The sequence below is a fragment of the Cydia strobilella genome, chromosome 14 (assembly GCF_947568885.1).
Source record: "Cydia strobilella chromosome 14, ilCydStro3.1, whole genome shotgun sequence".
Classification (NCBI taxonomy): domain Eukaryota; kingdom Metazoa; phylum Arthropoda; class Insecta; order Lepidoptera; family Tortricidae; genus Cydia; species Cydia strobilella.
Genome location: NC_086054.1, coordinates 3296714 through 3318821, shown reverse-complemented (window position 1 = coordinate 3318821; position 22108 = coordinate 3296714). Strand labels below are relative to the sequence as shown.

General features: G+C 37.7%; 2 protein-coding genes across 2 annotated transcripts in view; both read left to right on the top strand.

The window, feature by feature from the left end:
* Positions 1-22108, top strand: part of LOC134747413 (DNA polymerase subunit gamma-1, mitochondrial) — a 50328-nt gene that overhangs the window by 14438 nt on the left and 13782 nt on the right. The window contains exons 8-17 of the mRNA XM_063682037.1: positions 439-651; positions 1498-1603; positions 2070-2200; positions 7096-7265; positions 8111-8234; positions 8710-8799; positions 9640-9730; positions 12199-12371; positions 12929-13064; positions 14798-14966. Of these exons, the coding sequence (XP_063538107.1) occupies positions 439-651; positions 1498-1603; positions 2070-2200; positions 7096-7265; positions 8111-8234; positions 8710-8799; positions 9640-9730; positions 12199-12371; positions 12929-13064; positions 14798-14966 (1403 nt within the window). The remainder of the gene's footprint in view (positions 1-438; positions 652-1497; positions 1604-2069; positions 2201-7095; positions 7266-8110; positions 8235-8709; positions 8800-9639; positions 9731-12198; positions 12372-12928; positions 13065-14797; positions 14967-22108) is intronic.
* LOC134747340 (lipase 1-like) lies at positions 16439-17621 on the top strand. Its single transcript, XM_063681974.1, has one exon. It carries the CDS (start codon positions 16461-16463, stop codon positions 17607-17609), a length of 1149 nt encoding a protein of 382 aa, XP_063538044.1. The 5' UTR covers positions 16439-16460; the 3' UTR covers positions 17610-17621.

The window sequence follows — 22108 nt, the reverse complement described above, 5'->3', positions numbered from 1 at the left end:
TTGTCCCAAAAGTGCTACCAAGAACCACTAATAAGTGTAAAATAGCTATTTATGCAACAAGTGCGGAAATCATCTTTACGCACGTGTATCATACAATGTTTGACTATGCATTGTGCGAGTAAATAAAAAAACATATCATGGGAAATAAGTTTAATTATTAACAGGAGTGTTTTAAATCTGACACGAGTTGCGAATTACCTATTCGCACGTGTATCGTATTGTTTTACATAACATATGGCCCTTTAAACTTTCGACATATGCACGAAAAGTGCTCTTTTCCGCACTAGTGCGAGAAAGTAGCACCATATGTACTGTAAAAAATAAAAATAAAACAAAAAGCACTAGTGCGGAAAAGTAGTACTTTCCGCATGATATGGCTCCGTAGGAAACGCACTTTTCGAGCACATGCATTGTAAACTTTATTTCTATACCTTTCAGATAACACCTAAACTTCTCCGCCTATCCTGGGAAGGTTACCCCCTCCACTACATAATGGGCGAAGGGTGGGGGTTCTTAGTGCCCTTCAGAAGACAAAACAACAGTGAAGACCAGCCAAGACTGCCCTTGGAGGAGTTGTTGGAGAAATGTCCTGTGGCGGAGTGTAAGGAGGGCGGAGAGGAGGATTGCTACGTTTTGTCGAAGACTGTTGAGGTTAATGGCCTTTTTTACCGAGCGAAGCGAAGATCTTCCTTTAGTTTCTTTGTTCATATCAGGGATGTTGCGGATGCTGATTTTTTGACATCCGCGGATGCAGATGCGGATTTTTAAAGGCTCACATCCGCGGACGCGGATGCAGATGCGGATGTCGAGATTAGGCACATAAGAAACGTCAAATATAACACTTTCCTAATTTTTAAATATATTAATATGTCTATGTCTTACGGAAGTTTTGTTATTAAAATTGCTAATCTTTCCTAATTTTTATTTAAAAAAAACGAAACTAGTATTTGAACAAGAATATAGGTGCCCCACAATCGCATTACTATACTAAAGTCCAAATAAAACAAACTTTTCACTTCTTGTCGCTGTCCGTCATAGGTCCATAGGCTAAAGTGCTCGATCGACGAATCACTATTGGCTAATGACGAAATTACCTAGCACTTACGCCGCCGCTAAGACGTTTCTGTACCTACCCGTTCCACATCCGCATCCGCATTAAGCTCCGCATCAATTTTATGCGGATGCGGTTGCTGAAAATAATGCGGAAGTTCCGCGGTTTCGGATGCGGATGCGAATATTCGCAACATCCCTGGTTCATATGTGTTACCGTTAAAACAGCGTTTCTTTTTTTGCCATTTTTTTATGTGACCTTTTTTGCCACTTTTACGAATGAGAAAGTAAATGTTTCCCGCCAAACATTATCTATGGAAATATAGTTTACAAAAGTATATGTGATAGAGCTACTCTGTGTTTCATATTTGTGTATTGCAAAACTTATTTATAATAGATATCGTTTAGGTCAATATTTGACCTACCCGTATGTAATAATTGTCGTAGGAGGACCTGGGCAGACGAGCGTACTTTGCCAGGAAGAAATTAGACGAGCAGGCCGCTGCCAACCAGTACCACGGCTTAGGCGTGTGGTGCGGGATACAACTACAAGGTAAGGTAGACAACGCGCAATTAGAAAGAAAGAAAGAAAGAAATAAATAAATAAAGAAAATACGTTTATTTAACGCCACAACATAGTACATAAAAGAGAAAGGCACGCAGACAAAAAAATAACATTTGGACGCTAAAAACGATCCCCTCTCAGACTCAGCATAATGCCGCGGCAAACCGTGGCGCTGGTTTTCTGTGGGGACCTGACTTAATCTAAAATTAATAGCGACATCTGGCGGTATCTCATAAAACGTGATAGCAAGACAGTTGAAATTTTCACAGATGATATATATCTGTTGCCGCTATAACAACAAATACTAAAAACAGAATAAAATAAATATTTAAGTGAGGCTCCCATACAACAACAACGTGATTTTTTTGCCGTTTTTTGCCAAATGGTACGGAACCCTTCGTGCGCGAGTCCGACTCGCACTTGGCCGGGTTTTTTTATAACTTTTCTTTTCTAGGATGTTGCCACTTCCTAAGGCTGCCTCACAAAGACGGCCCCAAGTACAAAGTGGGGAATCCTTTAGCGCGCGACTTTCTGGACATGTTCAGTCAAAACGTTCTATCCGCACAGGGGAATGACGCTGAGAAAGTGAGTAAATGTTTTTTAACTTGTATTTTAACCATATAGGAGAGATAAAAGTCTTAGGACAAGTGTACGACGTGCCCCAAAATATCAAAATAAAATTTGTCCAATTATTCTCCCATACAGTCGAAGGCAAAAATATCGATCCAGACGAATGAAAAAATAAAAATTAAAAATTAAAAAATGTTTATTGGTTCCTTACAAGTAGTTTACAGCATGGCATGGGATCTTCTTTTAAGCATTAGATTTTTTTTTTTTTTTTATTTATTTAAGATATGCCTGTGACAGAAAACCCCGCTCTTCTAGTCATACTTGTTATGAACAAAATGCTGCACTTCATGATAAAAGCAAGCCGCTTTGCACAGTGCTAGTAGGGACCAAACTGAGTGATTTGACCCGCAGCAGCGCAAGTTTCACCCCTTAGGAACAGAGATGGCGCCACTTCTTTAAAAAATATTTCAAAAAATTCTACAAGCTAAACCAATGAACCGATTTAAATGTTTAATATCTCAAATAAAAGCTCATTATATACATTACTTTTAAAAAAATACTTAAAAAATATATACTGATTACTTTCGACAAAAAACGGCATCTTAAGTTTTTTTTTTTACTCGATTGATAGTTTTTACTTGGTTTCTCAAAAAAAATGTATGAAACATGAATAGCTTAATGCATGTATATATTACTGAATCAATAACAAGTATTATAAAAAAAAACCGACATCGATACCTCTCATACTTCACGAAATATAAAAGTTTGAATGTGAGTGTAAATTTCTTCAAAATATATTTCAAAAAAATCTACAAGCTTAACTATTTGACCGATTTCAATGTTTAATATCTCAAATAAAAGCTCATTATATACATTACTTATAAAAAAATACTCATAAAACATATACTGAACCCTTTTGGCAAAAAACGGCATCTTAAGTTTTTTTTCTTACTCGATTGATAGTTTTTACTTGATTTCTTTAAAAAAATATTATGGAACATGAATAGTTTAATAAATATATATATAGTACTGAGTATATAAATCTATTACAAAAAAACCCGACACCGATACCTTTCATTCTTCACGAAATTGCACGTTCTTACAAATAAATCCTTTAAAAAAAATCTTCAACCGCATTAAGTGCACTGATTTTAATATGAAATGTGTCATATGAAAAGAAATCACCCAATTTATTTTAATAAATAAAAAAATAAAAAAATAAAAACTGAATAAAGTTTTTTCCTGGTGCTGAATTACAAAAAAATATAACAAATCTAAAATTAGGAATTAATTTTATTTAAAGTGACTACATTTGTAAACAAAAAACTTAAATGTCCTCTTCGGGTTCACCGGTAGATGTAGAACTGAAAAAAAAAGTCGTTTTGAGAAGTACTCGTACCATTTAAATACTACAAAATCACCGATCATACATGAAAAGGTTGCTGTAGATTTACTGTTGAATTATTTTTGTGCCTAGTTGATTACCATTAAACCTATAATTTTGTGCCAGACCTATAATCAGTGGTCAGCATGCAAAATAACTCTGGATTGAAAATTACATTAACTTACTTTTGATTTGTACAGCCACCTTTGCATGATTTACACTGGGCTGTGCATGGTAAGCTGACGCGACGACACTCTCAACGCATAGTTTCGCAGCCAGATTTGCAGCCACAATGGTCCAAGAGGCTTAATTGCGACCAAATCGCTGTAACTGCCGACCATTCCGGAGTCCAACTCTCTTTTTCCTCAGTCCATCCCCAAGAAGATGGACATGGTATGGAAACTTCTGGTTTCATAGCGTTTCCCCATATATGGCCCGCTTGGTAAGCCGCTCGAAGTGCATGTTTATAGAGAGCAGCTGATGTAGGTGGCAGGCTTGTCACAAGCTTGTTTTTTGAAGCAAACAAATATTTGTGAACTTCATTTACGTTTATGTGTTCCGTTTGGCCAAACAATAACATAAATCTAGGGTAACTTTATACTAAAATTAAAATATGTAGTTACACACCTGACAACTGACAAAATCAAAAACTTAAAAGTTGACATACTCCTATTTTCCCGTCTTTTTATAGTGGCCAGAGAAAGGCAGCTTGATCTGAACGAATTCTTCCAGTACGAAAACCAAATTTGTCCACCTTCGTTGTCAGTCAATGGAGGGCGTCGTTCAGGGAACAAATCTGATTTAGCCGAGAAATTAGAACCTGCCAACCCTGCCACCTACATCAGCTGCTCTCTATAAACATGCACTTCGAGCAGCTTATCAAGAGGGTCATATATGGGGAAACGCTCTGAAACCAGAAGTTTCCATACCATGTACATCTTTTCGGGGATGGACTGAGGAAAAAGAGAGTTGGACTCCGGAATGATCGGCAGTTACAGCGATTTGGTCTCAATTATGCCTCTTGGACCATTGTGGCTGCAAATCTCGCTGCGAAACTATGCATTGTGGGTGTCGTCGCGTCAGCTGGCCATGCACAGCCCAGTGTAAATCATGCAAATGTGGCTGTACAAATCAAAAGTAAGTTAATGTAATTTTCAATCCAGGGTTATTTTGCATGCTGACCACTAATTATAGGTCTGGCACAAAATTATAGGTTTAATGGTTATCAACTAGGCACAGAAATAATTCAACAGTAATCTACAGCAACCAGTTCATGTATGATCAGTGATTTTGTAGTATTGGAATGGTACGAGTACTTCAAAACGACTATTCTTTTTCAGTTTTACATCTACCGGTGAACCATATAATTTGACATCACCTAATAATAATTAGTTGCCCGTTTATTTTTGTATTTAATACACTGACAATTATCTGAAAATTATCTGATTCAATTCGGCTTATATGTATAAAAACTACTAGATTGACCTACTTTTATATTATACACATAGATTTAAGATTAGATCCTAAGTATGCATGTAATATTGGTATGCCCCCACGGGGTCCATGTGGAACTACCAAGAATTTGTAATACCTATAAAACCATGGTTGCAATAAATAAATATGAAATATGAACCCGAAGAGGACATTTAAGTTTTTTGTTTACAAATGTAGTCACTTTAAATAAAAATAATTCCTAATTTTAGATTTGTTATATTTTTTTTTTTGTAATTTACCACCAGGAAAAAACTTTATTCAGTTTTTATTTATATTTTTTTTATTTATTAAAATAAATTGGGTGATTTCTTTTCATATGACACATTTCATATTAAAATCAGTGCACTTACTGCGGTTGAAGATTTTTTTTAAAGGATTTATTTGTAAGAACGTGCATAATTGAACTTAAATATTTCGTGAAGAATGAAAGGTATCGGTGTCGGGTTTTTTTGTAATACTTTTATATACTCAGTACTATATATATATCTATTAAACTATTCATGTTCCATATTTTTTTTTTAAAGAAATCAAGTAAAAACTATCAATCGAGTAAGAAAAAAAACTTAAGATGCCGTTTTTTGCCAAAAGGGTTCAGTATATGTTTTATGAGTATTTTTTTATAAGTAATGTATATAATGAGCTTTTATTTGAGATATTAAACATTGAAATCGGTCAAATAGTTAAGCTTGTAGAATTTTTTGAAATATATTTTGAAGAAATTTACACTCACATTCAAACTTTTATATTTCGTGAAGTATGAGAGGTATCGGTGTCGGGTTTTTTTTATAATACTTGTTATTGATTCAGTAATATATACATGCATTAAGCTATTCATGTTTCATACATTTTTTTTGAGAAACCAAGTAAAAACTATCAATCGAGTAAAAAAAATAACTTAAGATGCCGTTTTTTGTCGAAAGAAATCAGTATATATTTTTGGAGTATTTTTTTAAAAGTAATGTATATAATGAGCTTTCATTTGAGATATTAAACATTTAAATCGGTTCATTGGTTTAGCTTGTAGAATTTTTTGAAATATTTTTTAAAGAAGTGGCGCCATCTCTGTTCCTAAGGAGTGAAACTTGCGCTGCTGCGGGTCAAATCACTCAGTTTGGTCCCTACTAGCACTGTGCAAAGCGGCTTGCTTTTATCATGAAGTGCAGCATCCGGGCAAAAAATGGCCATAACAAGTATGACTATTCCGAAATCGCTAGGGTATAAACCATTATGTTTGTGTCTTTAAATCTAGTATTTAACACTTAAATCTAAAACTAAAACTAAATACTTCTTTTATACTAAAAAGTAGGTAGTACTAGCATGATGGTTACAATAATTTTTTTTAACTATTAATTACTTATTAATTACTTCATTAACAATTCCTAATTATGTATTTAGAGCCTGAATGGCTCAAAAATATGTGAACACGACTTTATTGTCTAAGGTGTAAGAGCGTACACATATGTGTCGTTTTCAAGCAAAAGGTACGACATTGTCGATGGCCATAAGGACGCTCTGACAGGTTTTTTGTATAAAGATACAAGCGATTTTCGTCCTTATGGTAAGCGACAATGTGGTACCTTTTGACTGAAAACGTCACATATGTTTGAAACTTTGGGAATGTATATATATTTATGCCCTTGACTGTACAAGAATTAAGTATGTTATTACTGTGTGTTATTTCAAGTAGAAACACTTCTGTATAAATTATAAACTGAAATAATGGTCATATAAGGTTAACTAAGCGCTAAGCGTTAAGGTTAGGTGGCTAAGGTTGACTGGTAGAGAATGCTTTTGGCACTAAGTCCACCTTTTGTACGATAAGTATTTCTTTTGCCATTATTAGTTTTTTTTTTAGCAGCTAGACAGTTGAAATTTTCGCAGATGATGTATTTTTTGTATAACAACAAATACTAAAAAAAAACAGAATAAAAATTTAAGTGGGGCTCCCATACAACAACCGTGTTTTTTTTTTGCGTAATTGTACAGAACCCTTAGTGCGCGAGTCCGACTCGCACTTGGCCGGTTTTTTTAGGTACTCTCCTTCGGCCGTATGATGTCCTACTGGCGCAACAACCGCGAGCGGATCATGGGGCAGCAAGTAGTGTGGCTGCCCGCAACAGCGCTGCCGCAACATTTGCGCGGCGTGCGGCAGTACGGCGCCATCTTGCCGCAGGTTGTCGCATGCGGCACGCTCACTAGGAGGCAAGTTAAAAAAGGAAAATTCGCACGTTGAGTAATACTGTTTTTGATGTCAATCTGTTTTCTTATTAATTTAAACTGCATCAAAGTGACGTAGTGGAATGTACAATTTTCATACAAATTTTTGGGACATTTTTTACCATCAGGATTGAATATGCTAGTGATTCTGAGTTGAAAACACCCATAAACACCAGGATCTGTGAGAATCGAGTTTTCAATATTTATTTTAGAAAACGCCCACCTGCGTTGCGCGTCGATGTCATTTTGGGTCGAAGTCGACATTTCTGGTGGCAGGCGTGGCTCACTTCGCGATTTCGTCGCGTCGCTACAAGTACATGCGCCCCACACCAATTTTGGTGTCTAGCTTGCGCCACTTAGCAGTCATATCTGTCGTAATAGATGCGTTTTGTTAGAGTGAATCTTCTGTATTACCTAGTACTATTATTTATTCTGTGCTGGTACCAAATAACATAAAGTCACAAGAAAAATTTCAATTGTTCTACAAAAGCATTAAGTCACTATTACAACAAAAGTGCTATTACTCCCTAAACGAATTCTTTACTGACACTATTGAATAAATAATAAAATTGTGCAAATTTAAAATAATGAATATAAAATTGTAAATTTGAAATAAGTAATGTATTAGAATCACAAACGCATGTTAAAATAATGACAAAATTTGCATGCTAACCTAATAGTTATACCTATGTTAAGTATAGGATTAAGTAGTATGTAACTATGCCTATGTTGCTATGCCTTGACGGGTGCATGTTGTAACCTAAACTACAAAAAAGACCTATTGTAACACATGTATGCAATAAACGATATGATATGATATTATGTGACAGGGCTAGTGAACCGACCTGGATGACAGCCAGCAACGCGCAGAAGGACCGAATCGGTTCAGAACTACGGGCTATGGTCCAAGCGCCTCCTGGATATAATTTCGTTGGCGCTGATGTCGATTCGCAGGTAAATTAAACATGTCACGCAGGGGAACGTAACCATGGCAACAAGTAAAAAGAAACCACATACATAATTAATGTTATTAACGGGCCTAACGCGATTAAATTTCATTATTTTACCTTTTTACCGACGTTTCAATTAGGTTGCACTAGCTGTGGTCACGGTCACGGTGTCGTGCCGTGGACAATAAACATTAAACAGAAACGGGTAGATAAAATTTATTTGTCTACTCCGAATATTTATATAAACTAATGTCGGGTAGTTTAGTGTTGTTTACCAATATCTCAATTGACATTTGCTGGGACGTCAGTTTTCCGTGACCATAGCTAGTGCAACCTAGTTGAAACGTCGGAAAAAAGGTAAAGTAATGAAATTTTATCGCGTTCGACCCGGTAATAACATTAATTATGTGTATAAAACGAGAGAGTTTAAAGTGTTATATAAACCACATACAGTCTCTATACCCTAGTCTGTATTTTAGGAGCTGTGGATAGCAGCGTTGCTCGGTGACTCGAAATTTTCATCATGTGGTGGAACAGCATTGGGGTGGGCAGTTCTGGCTGGTGACAAGGTACTTTTTATCGTTAGACGCTTTCCTGACTTGGTGGCCACGAATCACTACGATATAACTACCACCAATCAAGAATAAATACGGCATACTGTCGGCAAGTCAGGAAGGGCGTAAAGACGTCTTGCTTATCGAGTCGTATCATGGACAAATTTAGAGGAACGCAAAAAAAGGTAACTTAAATCATAATTTTGAAATGTGCCATTTTCAACCAAAAGGGTACTTATTGTCGGTTGTCAATAAGGCGCTATTTCCATATAGCTTCAATTCGAAATCAACCATATCGACAAGCGACAATGTGGTACCTTTTGGTTGAAAACGTCACAAATAATGCTGCAATCCATGAAGTCTTTTGGTAAACCTTCCCATAACGTTTCGTGGTAAACTATTTATTTTTATATTTATATTTCTTTGTTGTTTTTATACTTTTTGTATGTTATAGTTTATCACGAATAAATGCGATGATTTCTGATTTAACATCGGTCATGAATCCATCATTAGTCTATTTTCCTCAATGTCTATTATTAGGAATAGTAACGGGCACGTCACTTCAAAGTTAATATAAACCTAGATTTCGTTATCTTAAACTCATCTTCTCAGGGCTCGGAACCGGTATTTTTTTTAAACCCCGAAATAGCCCAATATTTTGAATTTTTTTATGCTCATTACGTAGGACTGAATCATGTATTTAGGAAACAATTTTACATTATTAAAACGTCCCATTAAAAATGAAATTATAAACAAAAGAACGAAAAAGAACGTAATAATACCGGTATTTTTGTATGGAGCAAATACCGGTTTCCGACCCTTGCATCTTCTATTATGTGTTTATTTAATTCTTAGGCCCGCAAGACAGATGTGCACTCGCTTACCGCTCGTGCAGCTGACATATCGCGCTCGCACGCTAAAGTTATCAACTACGCTAGGATATACGGTAAGTGGCTTGTTATATATTACCACCACTGCAGCCACTGCAGTGCGTCGAGCATGTTCGCAGAACCGCGCACCGATTGCTTCTACGCCACTCTGCGCAAGCTGCAACAGCGTCCTGGCCATGATCGCACACCGGCTGGATTGCCCGTATATGAGTCACTGTGTAAGTGTTCATGTACGGGCTCCAGCAAGTAAATGATTACTTGTACATATATAATTTAGTGTGTAATTATTATAATTTTTTCAATTTATGTAGTTTTAATTTTATTTATAACCTATTTTAATTTAATTTTAATTGTAATGTTAGATTTGTACCATTGTGGACCATTGTTGTCTGAGGCTAAATAAATGATTCTGATTATGATTATGATATATTACTAGCTTTTGCCCGCGACTGCGTCTGCGTGGAATCAGTAACAGCAGCTAGAGTAAGTTTAGCGCCTGGATAAAGTGTAATAGCAATCATGCAATTTCACAACAAATATCATTGCAATTATCAGGCAATAAATGAAATCTCTCAATTTCACCCTTTTTTTCACTCTCTTTAGGGATGATTTGCGACATAAAAACTATCCTATGTCCTTCCCCGGACCGGGACTGAAACTATCTCTATGCCAATTTTCAACTAAATCGGTTTTGCGGTTTAAGCGTGAAGATGTAACACACAGACAGACAGACAGATAGACTTTCGCATTAATAATATTAGTATGGATATACCTAATGCAGGGGTCGGGAACATTTTGAGAAGAACCAACTGCAGTAGAAATCACTAATTTTAGGAATCTCAAAAAGCTGCAAATGTTGTTTTAGTACGTCCAGCCGCGGTTTGCCGACCTAAGCTATTGAAAACGCTCGTGATATAATGTTGCCATGTGTTTCTCTATAATTTCATTGTAACGACTTTATGTACCATCATACCATGGCACAGGGCGGACACTTGCGTTTGCGTTTCTATGTGAACGGTAAGTCTACACGCGTCATGCGTCATAGTATGAGTAAGTTGCTTAAAAATAGTACTGAGCGACCGGCAAACGGCCGTCAATCTGGTGTCGCGGGGCGAGGTCATTCGAGTCGGGGCGGGGCGGTGCGTGGCCGTTCTGTATGATAATACTATTAATTTATTCTGTGACCATGGTTCGCAATAAAAGATTGTAATTCTAAATCAGTTACATTATAACTCTGATGCAGTTAGCCCTTAGCCAGTTGTCTTACTAGATACTGACGAATCTTGCTTTACCGAATAGAAGTTGCGGAAGTGTTGCATAAAATTTGCGCTGTTACAAATGAAAAATAATGAAATAAATAAATATTTTTTTTATTAAGGCCGTTCCATCGGTTTGCCGCTGTCTTTGTCACATTCGCAAGAAAGAACGGGAAAGAACATACGCGCCAAGTGTCAACTTTGATCGAATTTTGTCGGTTTTTATTTATTTTAAAAACGTTACCTTACAATATCGAAATTCTAAAGCTATGAAATTACTATTAATGTTAAGATTGTTTTTTCTTCTTTTTTTGTTTATAGTATCACATAATAAATAACCGAGTAAAGTAGGATTAAAAGTCAGAGTTAGAGGTTACTTTGGGAATTAATTGTATCGAGCGAAGTTTCATAATTCGTGTATCGGAAGCTATGTTGTTAAAGTAATATAGTCAAGAACTACATATATTTTTGAGAATTTTCGAGATTTTTCGCCTTCTGGCTCAGGGAACCGCCTTAAGACAATACAGTCCACATTTCTTACTCAGCTACTTATAAACTAGGTTAATAGTTATTATACAGGTAAGACTAAAATTATACAAGTTTTTTTTTAACCCTATACCGCATACGAAGCCATTTACATATGGCGGATATAATATACAAATCTATTCACCGCTATTAAAGTTCAAATTTAAATCAAATAATTTTAATGCAGTACAAGGTTAATTGAAATAATAAACATCCCCAGGATGGGGGTTTATTAGTGGGGGTTAATTAATAATAATTAGAAACTAGACTTATTAGTTGTTAGGTGTAGTCCGATTTACTCAAGACATTTTCCTTCAACGAAGACCAACTAAATATCAAGTAACTGAAAATACATTGACACCAGTCCGGATTCGAACCTACGACCTCCGGTTTGGAAGGCGATCACCTTGTATCCCTAGGCCACTTAGTGAATACGTGTTTTTAGGGTTCCGTACCCAAAGGGTAAAAACGGGACCCATTACTAAGACTTCGCTGTCTGTCTGTCCGTCTGTCACCACTGTCACCAGGCTGTATCTCATGAACTGTGATAGCTAGACAGTTGAAATTTTCACAGATAATGTATTTCTGTTGCCGCAATAACAACAAATACTAAAAACAGAATAAAATAAATATTTAAGTGGGGCTCCCATACGACAAACGTGATTTTTTTGCCGTTTTATAGATTATGGTACGGAACCCTTCGTGCGCGAGTCCGACTCGCACTTGGCCGGTTTTTTTTACAGGGGCTGGCCAAACTTTCGCCGAGCGACTTCTAAAGCAGTTCAACCCTACCATGACCATGTCCGAAGCCAAAAGCAAAGCCGCCAAAATGTACGCCACCACCAAAGGGAGGAGGGTGTATGTGCTGAAGAAAAAATACATGGAGGGGATGATCGATGAGGATTTAGACGGACAGGTACATTTTTTAAGGTTCCGTACCCAAAGGGTAAAGACGGGACCCTATTAATAAGACTCCACTGTCAGTCTGTCACCAGGCTGTATCTCATGAACCGTGATAGCTAGGCAGCTGAAATTTTCACATATGATTTATTTCTGTTGCCGCTCTAACAACAAATACTAAATAGTACGGAACCCTTGGTGGGCGAGTACGACTCGCACTTGTCCGTTTTTTTAGTTTTTTGTCTTCAAAAAAAAAAATTATACCACGTCGGTGGCAAACAAGTATACGGCCCGCCTGATGGTAAGCAGTCACCGTAGCCTATGGACGCCTGCAACACCAGAGATATTTAATTGCGCGTTGCCGACCCTTTAAAAACCTGTACACTCCTTTTTTGAAGAACCCCATACTGAAGCCTCTCGGCAAAACCTCGGCAGGGAGCTCATTCCACAGCCGAAGCGTCCGCAGAAGGAAATTCCTCTTAAACCGCACAGTACGCGACCATTTAGGTTCTAGGCTGTGAGGATTTCTATTTCCCGTTTGGTTTTCAAGTTCCGTATACGTATTTTGTTCAGGTTGTAGAAATGTCCGGATACCAGGCGATCAGGCTGGCCAAAATGAGCGGCAAGAAAGTTGAAGAGATGTTCGAGCGACCGCGCTGGGTCGGCGGCACCGAATCTGAAATGTTCAACAAACTGGAAGAAATCGCTGGTAAGTAAAGTCCCCTTTGTCCATACTGTACCTTTATTATATACTGCTCTACATTTACATAACGGCTATTGGATAACTCATTTAAAGAAATCGAAGGTCTGTTAAACTTTTTACTTTTTTTTACCACCACTGTCCAATATATGTATCAAATGGTAATTAAGGGTCTGCGGCAAGCTCGTTTCTCCATACAAATGTAGTTACGCTCTCATTTTAAAACGACTAGCTAATTTGCTCTGAAACTTTGTACTTACAATAGGATAAGGTATATCTATGTTTGTAATTAGCTTATGTAGCTTCAGATACCATAGTTAAAAAATACAGCGAATTTAAGATTTTCGTACAAAACTTGTTTTTGCTCTATTTTGTTTGTTTTATAAACTGGAGCTATATAAACTAATTACAGACCTAGATATAGGTAACCTCATGACATTGTATGTGCAGTTTCATTACAATCCAACACGTAGTTTTAAAATGAGAATAAAACTCCGTTTGTATGGGAAGGTGAAATTCGGCCGAACTCGCCGGGGACTCTTAACTTTACTTTGTTATAGCCTCCTAAGGCCCAGCCATACACAGGGACCGGCCCGCTATCCCTTATCGGGGTTTTATAAGGGTATTGCATAAGGCATAACTCACCATACCCTTTGCCAGACGAAACCCTTTGTTTTGGTTTTAAAAACCCTTATATAAGGCTACCACATTTGAGTAATCGGTAGCCCAAATACCCTTACAAAACCCTTATCATCCGCTCACCAACACCTTGCATATTGCTTATAAGGGTTAGCCTTATAAAGGGCTTCCCTTTTAGCATATAAGCGTGCTAATTTAAGTCGTCTACCTTGTTCATAAAGCACACATTACTTCGAATCCGAGCGATCGTCGGCGGCGACGGCGGCGTTCTTTGACTAGGCACGTATTTTCTATCCTTTTCATACACTACCGTAGATATATACTAATCCTGTCTCTTTCACGCAAAGGGAAACCTTTATAAAAAGCGCTTAAAGATAAGGGTAACCCTTATTAAGAGCTAGCCTTATTTTTGGTTAGCTTTTCGGTAAGGGTTAGTCAAAGGTAAGGGTATGAATGGGCTTGCAGTTCAAAAGGGAAAGTCTTTCAATGTGTTAGCCGTGTTTAAGTGTTGCCCATTGAAAGGGTTTTATCGCGGAAAGGGTTGTCCGGTCCCTGGCCATACAAATGAAAAATGCAAAATTTGTTACTAAAATTTGAACCTAGTGTAGGAAATAGAGTTAATTTTGCGTTGTTGGAAAATCGAACGTAACAAAGCAAAAGCTACTCTGTTCCAATTGAATAGGGTTTAAATTTCATCGAACTGAAGAGGTACTATAGGTAAGACTTTGGGCCTTAGGAGGATATAATAAGTATCGGCAAAAGAGTTGACATGAATAATTACGCACACAGCAACATGGACTAGAAGGGAGAGAACTCTAGTAAATGAATGAATGAGAATGTTAAGTCCATGAATCATAACCTTGAAGAAACTTTTTGGTCAGTGTAGCAGTTGGCTGTTTAACTTGCTATCGGTCCAAAAAATAACATTTATTTCAAATTCTTTCTGTCATGATATATGTTGTTGCGTGCGTGACTAACTATGCTGCCGATAAGATTTTGTTTCCCAAATTCAGCCAGCTGTAGAGCTTCCAGCAAAAAAATAGTTTGATCCCACTCTGCAATCTCGTTCCTTCTATGATCAATGCGATTTTTTTTTCTTGCAGACTCCGAAGCGCCATCAACAGCATTCCTCTCCGGGCGACTGTCCCGCGCGCTAGAACACGCGCACGGGCGCTGGGCCGGCACCCGGCTCAACTGGGCCGTGCAGTCGGCCGCGGCGGACTACCTGCACCTCATGCTGGCCAGCATGCGCCGACAGGCGCCCACAGCCAGGTACATAATACCAGACATTATCGATATACAAATACAAAATTCTTTATTTAATAAATCTGCACTACCGTGCCCCCGCCAAGACGAGCAAAGCGAAACGCAAGGGCACTACCTACCTACCTTTTCTCGACGCGCTTTGTCGTTTTTTTGAACCCCCATAACTTGGGTTTGGATTACACCAGATAAACGAAATTCTCGGGATATGATGCCGGTAGTGGACTTATTAAGCATAGAAATTTGCTATTGCATAGCTCTTATACTTTAGATTTTATTCATGTCTAAAAAACCCCGATTTCGTCACTCACTCACTCATTCATCAAAACCTTTAGGGTACTTCCTGAAGTCCTAGGAAGCTGAAATATGGTATGTAAGATAGTCTTAGTACACAAACAACAAAAAAATTCAAAAAATTGAAATTTTTAGTTTTTTTTTTTTGGGTGAAAAGGGGGGTGGAATTTTGTATGGAAAATCAATAACCGCTGTACCGATTTAGTTAAAATTTGGTATGTAGATAGTTTTTTAGTTGTAATGATATAGAATAGTTTTCAACCCCAAAATCACCCTGTAGGGGTGAAAAGGGCGTAATCAGTAAAAAGCAGATTGTATAAAAGATGCCCCCAGATACGAAATTTCAGGATTTTTAATAGTAAATTACCCCCTTTAAATTAGAGGATGGAATATTGTCATAAGCAACTTACAAAAAGAAGTGAAATCCCACCAAAAACATTTCATGTAAAATGTTGCCAAGACGAAACCATAAGGCTCGCACTGTCAAAAAGTTATCAGATCTTTTGTAGAGCCAAGCTTCTAACTCTACAGGCCCTAACTTCACAAACTTACCTTAAACCTTAGTTAAAATATGTGGCTTGGCCGTTTTGTTACATACAATATAATTTATAGTAAATACATTTTTCACCGCTTCAGCAGCTTCAACAAAATGAGAGCGAAACTACGTTTGTATGGAGAACCGAGCTTGCCGGGGACCCTTAACTTGTGTGATAAAATATGCACACAACACAAGCTAATAACTATGGTCCCCAGGGTGGACAACTTTTAACTGTGACTTTTTAAGTATGTTTGACCTACGCATGTTAATAGGTATCTATCATATTAAAACTTGTCGACCTTCTTAAATCATTGGAATTACTAGTTCTGTATTTTAAAAAATTAGAACTAAAATCTTGCTTTATTACGATTTTAATATACATGTGAAGTGGCATTGGCATTCATTTGTTAATTTATTTTGATAGGATTATATGAACTTAAATGTTTTTTACGTTATTATTTGCCTCGATGTTTGGGACTCGTTTTAACGTCTACGGTCGTGCGTGTGAAAATTGGAAAATATTAAAATTACATACAATATGTGTGTTAATTAAGTGTAGGTACCTAATTGTGCTTATTTACTTCAAAATTTCAAATATATCACAGCACACTCCTGATCAGTTTTTGTGAAACTTGTGAAAGTTTAAATCGAATTAAAGGCAACTCATAAACATGTCAATTACTAATATAATGTTGCTTATCATAGTGACCAGTGTAACGACAAATTCATTAATACCCGAAGATGCGCGTCTTAATTTTACCGAGCTGAGCATGAAATACGGTCACAGCGCAGAAGAGCACATAGTGATCACAGAAGACGGATACATACTTACTCTATTCCGTATACCAGGGAAGAAACCTCCAGTATTATTACTGCACGGATTAAACGACTGTTCAGACACATTTATTATAAGAGGCAATAGCTCTTTAGCTATTACATTAGCTAATAAAGGCTATGACACATGGGCTGGGAATGCAAGAGGCAATAAATACGCGCGGCAACATACCAAACTAAACCCAGACACAGACTTAACTTTCTGGGATCACAGTTTTCACGAACACGGATATTACGATTTACCTGCTATTATAGATTACATTTTACACGCAACAGGACATGAGACTCTTAAAAGCATTGGACATTCTGAGGGAACGACTGATCACTTCGTATTAGGATCACTTAGACCTGAATACAACGAAAAAATCCAAATCTTGATAGCGATGGGGCCCTCGGCGTTTTTTAAACATTTGACGCCACCACTGTCGTTAATAATTGAAATGGGTCCTTTATTAGATCAAGTTTCACGCCCTTTTAAAATTGAAGAATTATTCCGAGATGGAAGTCTTGAAAAAAATGTTTTTGAAGAATTCTGTAGCCGAAACGCTGTTTTTTGTCGTGAGCTTTTATTCCAAGTTGGGGGACACGATCCTAAACGACTGGAACGGGACTTTTTGCCTATATTATTTAGACATTTTCCTACATCAGGATCGAGAAAAGGCCTTATTCATTACGACCAGCTAGGCCTAAGAAAGCGCTTTGCCAAATTCGACTATGGCGCTGCAGGCAATTTAAAACGCTACGGGCACACTGAACCACCGGATTACAATCTTACCCAATTCACGATGAAAACAGCACTTTTTGCGGGAAACAGTGACCTTTTGTGTGATGTGAAGGATGTGGGATATCTTCGAACCATTCTTCCAAACGTGGTGGAGTATCATTTAATGGAGTCCAAAAGATGGAACCATTATGATTTCGTTTGGGGTAATGACATGCCCAAGACTTTGTATCCTCACATTTTGAAGTTATTGGAGAAATTTTAAAATTCTTTCATAAATAAAGTAGTTTTTTTTTTACAAGTTGGTTCTTAATTTTCATTTTCATGCTTTACATTATAGGACTTATTACTCAACTTCAACAGGTTTATGTCAATGTTGAATGATTCAACTTGAATCCCTGATGCAAAAAAGGGGTGTTACAAGCTTACAAGTAACATGTGTCCCTCTCTGTGGCTCCCAAATGGATGAAACTTTTTAATTTCTTGTTTGTTGTTGACATGTTTCTTAGCTCCTTTTTAGGTCCGTTTTAATTTGCGAACTGCGGTGTTCGCGGTAGGCCCAGAGACCTAGACTTTGCAATAAGATTTACGAAAGCCAATTATAATTGTCATATATATCAGTATTTATTACCTTTTAAAATGTTGTTAGTGTAAGTTATAATATGTATGATGTGGATGTTCTTTAATAAATAAAATTAATAAATAAATAAAGCCAGTTTAGCTTTGTCTATGCTACTATATAGTAAGTAGTAGTTAGTGACGATGTCACGAGCTGTGAAATAACAACGTCGAATCGAGTCGCTCCAAATCTATCAATAAATTTGACATTGACATACCTACTTGACACTAAGAGGTTATATAGATGCTTACGTAAAAAAATCGCATAGTATGGTAAAAACATACGTTTTTAGAAATGTATTTAGGGATATTTCTATCATATTGTATTTTATTCTCCTTTTATGTATATGTCCTTACTGCAAAGTTGAGTTGTATGCCACACAGACCAAAGTTTCTGGCACTTCGGCCTCAAAAGTCCCTTGCTTCGCTCAAGATTCTAAAAAGAAATACTTGCTACTCTTGGGACTTAAAATCGTCGCAGCTAAAACTAACTTGGCTCTCTTCTTGCACAAATAACAATTGACTGTAGGTAAACACGGTGCGCCAAAAAATAAGTACATTCCCATTGCGAGGGAGGTTTTGGGATTATACTGAGCAACTTTTACTATGGGACCAACCCCGAAATCGCGAAAAAAAATTGGCTGTTTCATACATTTTGGCTGGTCCATTTTCTATGGGAGGGTAAAAATTTTTTCGCGATTTCGTTGGTGGTCCCATAGTAAAAATTGCTCATGTTAAGGATTGTAGCTTCAAAATAATTCGCATGGCAACACTATCGTTTTAAACTTTAAAAAAAAAAAAAGGATTTCCTTCTCGTTTCGTCAACGTATCATGTCGGATCGCGCATTGTGCAGCGCTAAATTATCTCGTGGAATAATATAGTATCGTTTACGTAAAAGGTTAATTTTATGTGCAAATCGTGTGGGAACATTGTGGAAGGCTGCTCAATTGAGGAAATGCTGATCCTGCTTATTGCGGCATCGACGCTGGACTGGTGAAGGTAACTCGGGTTCAAGGTAAGTCCGGGCAAGCCGCGAGTCTGAGGATCCTAAGCCAGTCATCGCCGAGAGCTGATCCATCATCTACAGCTCAGCAAGGTGAGTGCTTCTAACGGTTGACCCAGCCTATCCTCTAAGTTCCGCGATATAACTTCTCGTTTCTCGTCTTAAAAAATTATTAAAATACAGTCCACGTAATTCAACATATCGAACAAAAATAATCCCATTAACATTTTTGGTCCACGACCCGGATAATTTGTAAGGTGACCGTGGTTATTTTCGCTTTTAAAAACCAATTTTGTGAATAAATTGTTCATTGTAATATCATAAAAACATCTGAGGGTAAGATTGGAAAACTCAGCTCGGGCGTTTCTCTGTTAGTTAAACTCTGTGGTTAAACTAGCGAGCGTGTAGTTCATAGACTAAAACTTTGTGTCGAATTAGTCACATTTCTGAACGCAACTTTTAGCTGTCATTGTCATTCATTGTTGACAACCTACCAATCAAAATAACCTATCAGTTTAGTGAATTAATATACAAAATAAGAAATATTGTTACAAAATAAACATGGCAAATGGTGCGAATTCTACCGAAAGTTTCGACAAGAGCCGTGTAGGTCGGGATTATGCGTTTGTGCGGATGGAGTATATACAGAGTTCCGATTTGCAAGGATATTGTTTACAAGATGTAAGTAAACTTGAAAGTGAATTTCACGCCTTTCAAATTGAATTGCTTTCTGCGATTCCAAATGGTGATAGGTCAAGTGAATTGGAAATATCATCACAGTTCGAACAAATGGTAAAGTCCATAAAAATACGTTTTTCGGAAATAAAGCCAGATATAGTAAACAAAAGTGACAGTTGTAGTTCAAGCTCGAGTGTTAAATTACCTAAGATTAATATAGTTCCTTTCGATTCGAAAATTGAAAACTGGGTATCGTTTATCCAGATTTTTGACTCGCTAATACACAGTAAAAATATCCCAGCAGTAGAAAAGTTGCACTATTTGTTGTCGAGTGTAACCGGCCATGCTTTTGACTTAATTAAAAATTACCCATTATGTGATGAAAATTATTTCATTGCCTATAACACACTAAAAACACATTTTGAGAAGAAAAGGGTCATTGCGGGTATATTCTATGAAAGGATATTAAACTGTGAGGCAGCGAAGTCCAAGAATGCATTGGAGTTAGTTAGAATATGTCGAACATTTAAGGAAAACTTAGAAATTCTATCAAAGTATCAATTGCCTGATAATAACTTCATGTTGTTCCATACACTTTGGTCAAAATTAGATGTTAGTACTAAGGAAGCATTCGAGTTGCAACTGGAGTCTAACACAGAAATTCCTAGTTTTGAAAAATTAATGTTGTTTATTGAAAAGCGGAGTCAGGCGTTAGAAAACAGCTGTGGTAAGTCTTTAACATTGTCTAGTAAACCAGTGTATAGTAAGCCAGTGTCGAATAAGGCTAAGCCTTCTCTCCTTGTGCCGCCAGTGTCTAATGTAAACAACTGTGTCATGTGTTCCGCACCGGGACACAGATTGGATAACTGTACTAAATTTTTGGAGCTGCGGCCATTGGAAAGGTTCGCTCAAGTTAAGGAGAGGAGACTTTGCATACTTTGTTGTCGGCCATCCCACTCAGTTAAAAATTGTAAATCGTTGGTGACTTGTGGCATCTGTAAGCACAGACACCATACATTATTGCATTTCGAAAAGGATAAAGAGGTTGAACCATCAACTCTGCCGACCCAATTGGCATTGGCTGTGCATAATGCAAATGCACCAAGTTTGTTCTCGACAGCTATCGTGCTGATAAAAAATAAATTTAATAATTTTGTACCGATTCGAATGTTGATGGACAATGCCTCGGCTTGTAACTTTGTAACACTGAAGTGCGCTAAAAAACTTGGAATACCAATTAGAAATAATTCACCATCAGTGAACGGTGTTGGTCTATCGTCGACTGACACTTTTGGAATTGTCGATTGTGAGATAGTCCCTTCGAATGGGGACTCCTCATGCAAATTTTCGTTTGAAGCGTTCGTGCTTCCCCAGATCTGCCCTGATATGCCACCAGAACCACTGAATGTGTCTTCTTGGAGGCATCTGAAGGATTTAGATCTCGCTGATCCGTCTTTTCACAAATCTGGACCAATAGACATGTTGGTTAACGTCAATCTTTTCGCTTCTGCACTACAATCTGGCGTTGTCAAGGGCAACGCAGATGAGCCCATAGCTGTCCGCACTGTTTTCGGCTGGTTGGTGATGGGTGAGTGCCCTATAAACGTTAACACTTCTCGTTCACATTGTCATAAGGGTTCAGAAGGTGATACGGAGAGGTGCTTTCTCGTGTCGAGTCTTTCATTAGACAATAATATCAAGCGCTTTTGGGAATTGGAAAACGTAGATCCTCCCAAAAATAATGTTTTGTCGAAATCAGAATTGTCGTGTGAAAACCAAATGGAAACTTCATATTGTCGCAATCCCGAGGGTAGGATGGTAGTACCATTAACTTATGTCGACCCTCAGGATAAACCAAGGTTTTCAAATTCTCGTGAGATAGCTCTCAAGCGTCTCTTTAATTTAGAGAGGAAATTCAAATTGAATCCTCAGTTTCGGACAGCTTATGTCAATTTCATGGACAACTACCTTAGTTGTGGTCACATGGTGGAAGTTGATCCTCCCTTGTCGTCTGAAGGGCAGTTTTACTACATTCCCCACCACGGAATTTTGCGCCCTGACTCCTCCACTACTCCTCTTCGCTGCGTTTTTGACGCCAGCGCCCAAGATTCTTCAGGGAAATCCTTGAACGATACACTGCTGCCCGGCCCTAAATTGCAAAATAACATATTTGACTTGTTGGCTCGCTTTCGATGGCATGCAGTAGTGTTCACCGGTGACATCAAACAAATGTACCGGCAGTTCCTTGTCCATTTGCAGGACTGCGACTACCAGCGCATTTTGTGGCGTCCGTCACCTGATGACCCTGTGAAAGATTATCGTTTGCTCACAGTGACGTATGGCGTGTCCTGTGCTCCATATCAGGCGCTCTGGTGCATATCCAAATTAGCCAAGGAATTTTCGTCTCGCGCTCCTCAAGGTGCTGTAGTGTTGGCTAGGGATGCGTATGTCGACGACGTTGTCT